At 35.6% G+C, this 7,283-nt stretch overlaps 1 protein-coding gene across 1 annotated transcript; it reads left to right on the top strand.

Moving 5' to 3' along the window:
- The first annotated feature begins 5,485 nt into the window (after nt 1–5,485).
- LOC106129313 (lipase 3-like) lies at nt 5,486–6,721 on the top strand. Its single transcript, XM_013327839.2, has one exon. It carries the CDS (start codon nt 5,486–5,488, stop codon nt 6,719–6,721), a length of 1,236 nt encoding a protein of 411 aa, XP_013183293.2.
- The last annotated feature ends 562 nt before the right edge of the window (nt 6,722–7,283 follow it).

Here is a 7,283-nt window from a genome sequence, read left to right as displayed (position 1 = left end):
TACCTAAACAACTTCTATTTAAATATTACCAAGTAGATGTTTCTAGATGAAAATTTTGCACATTCACTATGCAGTAGAAAGTTTAAACAAAACAATATCCATTAAAATTCCTTTCAAATTGTTGACCAAACATAACACTTAATATTAATTAAAATTGTGGTAGTTATACTCTGGTGGAATAAATTGTTGAAAACGCAGTGTTACGTTATGTTAAAACTATTTTATGGCTTAACATTAAGCTTTCGTGGTAGTATAGTAAAAAAAATAGAATGTACCAGTTCCTTCACTTCCCACGGTAATTATTATATTAAAATCAAGCATAGTGAAGGCTTATCAACTTATTTAGGACATACTTTATATAATTAGTTTGTCCTAACACAAGTCTGGAACTTGCTCCAAAGCTAACAATGTGTTAGCTAATGCCGTGTATCGTTATCCCGTATATATTAATTTATCTTTTAAGCTAAGCAGCGCCTTTGAGTTTGTTGTTGTGACTGTTGACTCTGTCTACGTACCGTTTAAAAACGAGATATTTTGTACGTATAAGTATATACATATATTTAGCATACAATTTATTTCTAGAACCAGTGAAACTGAAGTTAACCTACCATCAATGAGTAGTAAATGCCAGCACACAAATACCATTTCATAAAATGCTTGACATTTTAGACTTGACATTCGCACATTCATCATATCCTCATAAACAAACAACTTGAACAATCAGAATTGAGTATAAAATATAAATTACTAAACGTTAGTTCTGGTTAAATGCTCAGCTTTCTGGAGAGCAGTCTTAAGTAGACCATGCTCGTGAATTTGTATTAGTTGGTAAGATTTTTTGCACAAAAGCGACCCCTGTCTGTCCACAGTGGCCTTTGCATGGGAACCTAACTCGTATCGATTCATAGTTTCAAAACAAAACGCATCCAGTCATCTAAATGTGCGGTGCAGGCAACGTTGACTTTATTTTCTGATCAGAGCAGCTACCATGAGACCTTCGGAGAGACCAGAATCAATACTACCACAACCTAAACAAACGCTAAAGGACTTATCTCCCATATTCAAATGAGCCTTGCAAAATTATGATTCTTTTGAGAAAAACAATATCAACTATCAGTATATCTACAGTAGTATAAATTTAATTTCGCTACACATAAATCATATTTGCATGTAATGACATAATGATGCTTTTCAGCATTCTATGTGGTGACGTGACACTAGGCCCCGCCTATGCGAACTAGAATGTGATGAAACGCGTTATTATTAAGGTGACTGACACTGTTGTTAATTATTCGTTAGACATGAATTGATGCAAGTTCCATTTGCAAGGTAATAGCGCGAGTTGGTCCCTCTCGAGTAGTTTTTAGCCTAATACGTATCCCATTGTTTCTCTGTTCCTCCCTCCATAAATTTCTGCTGATATCTGCTGCCGTGTGGTTCCCGGCACCAATACAAAAAAGAATAGGACCACTCCATCTCTTTCCCATGGATGTCGTAAAAGGCGACTAAGGGATAGGCTTACAAACTTGGGATTCTTTTTTTAGGCGATGGGCTAGCAACCTATCACTATTTAAATCTCAATTCTATCATTAACCCAAATAGCTGAACGTTGCCATTCAGTCTTTTCAAGACTGTTGTCTCTGTCTAGTCCACAAGTGATATAGACGTGACCATATGTATGTATGTATATGCTGTATCCATGGAGTTAAATTGGTAGCCATATTCGTTGGTTGAGAAATCGATTTCACCCGGGGATCCTTAATACCTCATGCTCCAAGACTCATCCGACATCGCAGCCAGGCGAGTAACCAAGTGTCGGCAAACACTTGAGGCGTTGCGATGCGTGGAAGTCATAAAAGGGGGATACGGACCTCATACCCACCACTGACTTCAGTGCTTGAGGATGATCATAAGAGCCTCGTCTGTTTATAAATCGGGCGCATCGGGTGCAAGTGAGGCTGACTTGCGCGCCCGGAGATATAGTATGGCCCCCTTACGCCCAATGAAAGGAAAAATTTTGGTATCATTCTCTTTAAGATTAGAATCATATGTTACCGAATTTCAAGCTTAGTTTAGCGGCTAAGAGAGAAAATAGTAATAGAGTTTCTGTTTTTAGGACCTTTGAGTAACTATCTCCTCACACAAGTCCTAAACTTATTCTGGTACTAGCTCAATCTGTACAAATTTTTTGTATTAACTTTATTATCAGTAAATATATCGAAAACAAAAATTATCAGACAACCAAAATCGAGTATCGATAGAACTCTGAAAAATCGATGACACATATTCAAATTTCATAATTTGCGACGCTCAACAATTTCTCAATCTGACATTTGCCGGGATGAGCAGTGAAAGGTCATTGGAATCACGAGAGTACTTAGTATCGAACGGTTAGTGACCTACAGTGTACCCGGATATTTGAATGTGTGATTGTATGAGCTTCAGGTTTCATACATACAAATGATCACGTCTCTTTTGCAGAGGGGTAAGCGGGTAAATGTTCGCACAGGCAACAGTAGGTATATACCTAGATAAAGTGGAATTTTTGTGCTCAAACCTAAACTCAGAAATCATTGCTGCTGGAACACCACTAACAACTACTTTATGTGGTATTTTTTGATCTTTAGAAAATATATGTTCCGATTTACTTTAAGTATAATGTGGGCCTGTGTGTATTAGTTATACAGCTACAGTGGCCTTTTAATCTTGTTACTACTGGCTCTGTCTACCCCGTGTGTCCTCCTAATGCCAATTTTGCTTAAAAACCAGACGTTACGTAAATCATCATTTTATGAAGGGTCCATAAAATATAAATATCCTACATTATATTTCGACTAAACAGGATCTGATATCAACCGTACAAGCGGTGGAATTTGATCTTTCCTTAAACCGGAGCTCCAAATATTTATAAGTCACGTAATACGTGCACGTCTTTGTTTATTTTTAAAATAAACTAAAATTTACATAACAAACCCTTCCGCGATCATTTGGGAGCAGAAAACAAGCCGTAATTAAATATCTACACGACATAGCCTGTGTCATCCGGGTACCATAAAATTTCAAATATGACACACACATAGGATTTGTAAAGAAAAAAAAATATAATAGTTTTATTTACATGATATACAGGAAATACAAATCATATGAGCATATTTTTGCCTATAATTTATTGAGATATACCTACAGTCCTTCGAGAAGTTCCGAATAATCGGCGATCATTTTTCACTGTTCATAATGCAATTTACGATACGTCAAATTCGTCAATTTACGTGAAAATCGTGTTTCTCGGGAATCCTTATAGAAATGTCTAAAATAAAAACACTGAAATGGAGCTTGTTCGATTGATAACGGTTATAAAGGCGTTATGTGGGCTCCTCTCCAGAAACGTGAGGGTGTAACCGGGACGAACGCCAGGAGGAAGAGGAAGAAGAAGCTTGAAATCTATAGCTATGCGTATTTCTTCTTCATAGCTATAGGTTTTTAAAATCATCTGTAAAGGCAATATGTTTATAGAAAAGCTAGTAGTGCCTACACTGGACTAAACGAGTACAATAGGCAGCTGGTATTTCTTTTTATGAGGCAATGCGTGCGGTAAGTAACCTAAGCTCTGAGTGAGCATTTGTCACCACAAGGAAACCGGATCATGCAAGCAATTTAAACTACCTCTATAATAATCATCTTAAAACTTACTCAAAAATAAACCTTTATTTTCAACCTTGAACTTAAGTGGTGCCTTTAAACGATGTACAGGAAAACAGAGGTGATGGTGATTCTCTGAATATTAATATAAAAAGCGACTATGAGTTTTAATTATATATTTATTAATAACATTGGCCCGGGACTTAACGAACTCTTATCCTTTGAACTTGTAGACTAAAGTATGTAAACACTTTATTGCACCAAAATCACCTACGAATTGAACATAAAGAAAATAATGTAAAATCACAAAAGCAGCGAGGAAAATTGGAAGAGAGATTTTGTCCGAGGCTTTAATATTGCATAAAATTTAATATTGAATATTAAATTTTATGAACAATATTAAGGGAGAATGAGAAAAAACAGGTAAGCACTCTTTCTAAATTTGTTTTTGCTTGTAACGAATAAACTCAATAGCACTAAAGCAATTTTGATAACATTTTGCACAAAGGTAGACAATACCTTCAGGAGTAACAAATGATATTGCTTATTACCTGAAAATTCACGCAGGAGCGAAGCATCTTAGAAGAAGAAGTAAATAACAAAAATACCCATCCCTATTGTCATCTTTGCCCTATCTAAAATGTCCTCCATACTAAAAAGCAATACAATACAGCGTTTACGTACCATTAAGCGGCAGTTACCCACTCTTCGTCAAGGTTTGTAGGTATGGGAGTATACGGAAATTATGGAATAAAGACGTAACAGAAGAGCAAGGGCCTTTTTAGGATGAGCACACATAAATGTTTTTTTTTTTTATAAATAATCAATGATATTTTTGTACAAAATATGAACTAACTACGTACTATTTATTTAAGTGGAATATCCAGGAGGCTAAGTGGTGGTTTCTGACTGATCCATAAACATTTAGTATGAAAAAGCTGTATCTTTTCGAATAATCAAGTTAAAGGGATCCAATAGTTTACTAGCGATCTAGTCACAGCTATACCTATATAGGTAATATATGACATAGACTCATCATGTTCTGCACAAGGATTATATAAGGACCTAGATTAAAAAAGCCAAGTCTCATCTAAAAGTTTAGGTAGCAGTTTCTGTTATTGTACGTCAATTTAATCGGTTTTATCAAAAACATTTTAATTAATTAAGCCGTTTACTTTCTAAGTATATTTCTAATATCTGCGGTTGTGACAAAATTTCTATATGGGCATAAATGCATAATAACTATTATGCAAAGTCTGTGCCTACCCTTATCACCTTCAAAAATTCATTCATTGTTAGATATTATTGTAAACATAATTTTATAAAATACTGACACTTGATGTAACAATTGATTCTAATTTGATATTATTTTTCAAACGCCTCAGAATGTAACCACAACCATATGTTTCTCATGCAGTCATCTCGACAGTAAATACAACAATATTTACTATTCGAGTTTCAACAAACGATCATTTTCTTTCATATAGATTTCCTAAGAATTCGGTCATAGTTTATTAGAATATTTCGATATGTAGGAAGAAAAGAAAATTGTGTTAAAAGCAAAATTGCCCCAATACAGATTTCAAAAAACAAGTGCAACGTTTTTTAATCTGTACTTATAAATTCCCCAAAAAAACAAACAGTTTTCCTTAACAATATCTATAAAATTGAAAATAACAGATCCTTTGTTACATTACGAGTTTCCATGGTTTCTTATAGACCTTTAGCTTGAGGTCAGTTGGTTCTTATAAAACTGTTTACGCAGAACACATTTAATCCATATCATTGTTAACTTCAAGTGTAAAACGTAAACAAACAAATGGAACTAGTGAAGCAAATCAGAACAATGCTAAGGATATTAATTATAACTATATGCGCGTGCAATGTCGGTACACAACGTGGCACTCGACCTAACGGGCTCATATCGTATTCCATCCCTGAGACGCGACCTCTCAAGAAGGCTTTGGGTTACTACGAAGATACTTACCTCAACTTTACCGAACTGAGCAGCAAACATGGCTACCATACTGAACAACATACTGTTACTACAGAAGATGGCTATGTCCTAACCGTCTTTAGGATTTTGAGTACATGTGGAATAGAAACCGGGTATCCTGTTTTGCTTATGCACGGCATATTTGATACTTCGGACGTATGGATTGTAGCAGGAAAACAAAGAGGTCTTGGTTATTTGCTCGCTCAAAATTGCTATGATGTCTGGACTCCTAATCACAGAGGTAACAAATACTCGAGAAGACACATCAAGCTCAATCCTGATAAAGATGTAAAGTTTTGGAATTACTCATTCGACGAACACGGAAACTTTGATCTACCTGCAGTCATAGACTACATTTTGGCTGTTACTCGGCGACAGAAAATAAATTATATTGGACATTCACAAGGTACTACGGACTTTTTGGCAATGGCATCACTGAGACCTAAATACAATGACAAGATCCAAGTTTCCATACTCCTTGCTCCAGTGGCGTGGATGTCAAACATCGTGAGCCCTATTCCGAAGCTACTATCACATGTAACACAGCAATTGAAGATATTCTTAGATTCAGCTGGATACAGCGAATTGTTAGCAAGCCATCAACTGACACATTTAATTTTAGAATATTTGTGTCAGGTTTCTTCTGACGACCTGTGCAGCGCTACACTTGCGGCTACCACCGGCTACAAAAGTGGTATACCCGGGAAGACATTAGCGATTGCGTTTGGTCACTTGCTAAGTGGCAGTTCCTCTAAAAGCATCGCACATTTTGGACAGCTCATCCAATCTAAGCGATTTCAGCGTTACGATGAAGGATCCACAGGAAATATTTTAAGGTATGGCAGAACTACAGCTCCAGAGTATAATGTTTCTCGTATAACGGCGCCAGTAGTTTTAATTACAGGGCGAAATGATTGGTTGTCGTCCTTAAAGGACATAGCTACATTAACCTCAAAATTGCCTAACCTTTTAGAGAATTTTGTGGTACCCGAACCGGGATGGAGTCATCATAATCATGTTTGGGGCAAATTGGCACCTGGATTGGTGTTCCTCAAAATATTTGAATATTTAAGGTGGCTCAATTAGAGAAAAATTGCAAAACTGATAGCTTTTTTAACGTAGTTTTCGCGTGGCCATCCCTTATGGCTGTCAGAGCGAAAAATTATTCAAAATCCGCTAAGATATTCGAGTATTTCCGATGCGCGTTGATTGTTACTGAACAATTGTATAGTGTTAACATAAATTTAATTTATAAAATAAAAAATAAGATTAAATAGTAAGTTTAAACACAGACTACGTATTTACTTACGTATTTATTGAGGCAAGACCTAGTTAAGACCAAGACTTAATTTTTGCGTCAAATGAATTTATATTAAGATCGTTTCAATTGGTTGATCATTGTAAAATTTACTACTACTACTTTTTACCTATATTGCGGATTTTTGGAGTCCAAGGTCAAAAGAAAAATACAAAAGCTTTTGCGGTTAATGCGGATAAACGTTTTTTTTACGTAACGTTATTTTAAGGATTTCTCTATTTTTTTTTTATTATTATTATCTAAATTTTTCTTGTGACAAACTGTAACGTTAACGTTCGCTTTTTTTCTTTCTCTCTTGCCAAAGTTTATTCCCGATTGCTTCAAAATTCG

Source organism: Amyelois transitella, chromosome 4, assembly GCF_032362555.1.
Source record: "Amyelois transitella isolate CPQ chromosome 4, ilAmyTran1.1, whole genome shotgun sequence".
Taxonomy (NCBI): Eukaryota; Metazoa; Arthropoda; class Insecta; order Lepidoptera; family Pyralidae; genus Amyelois; species Amyelois transitella.
This window is presented reverse-complemented; position numbering and strand designations above follow the sequence as displayed.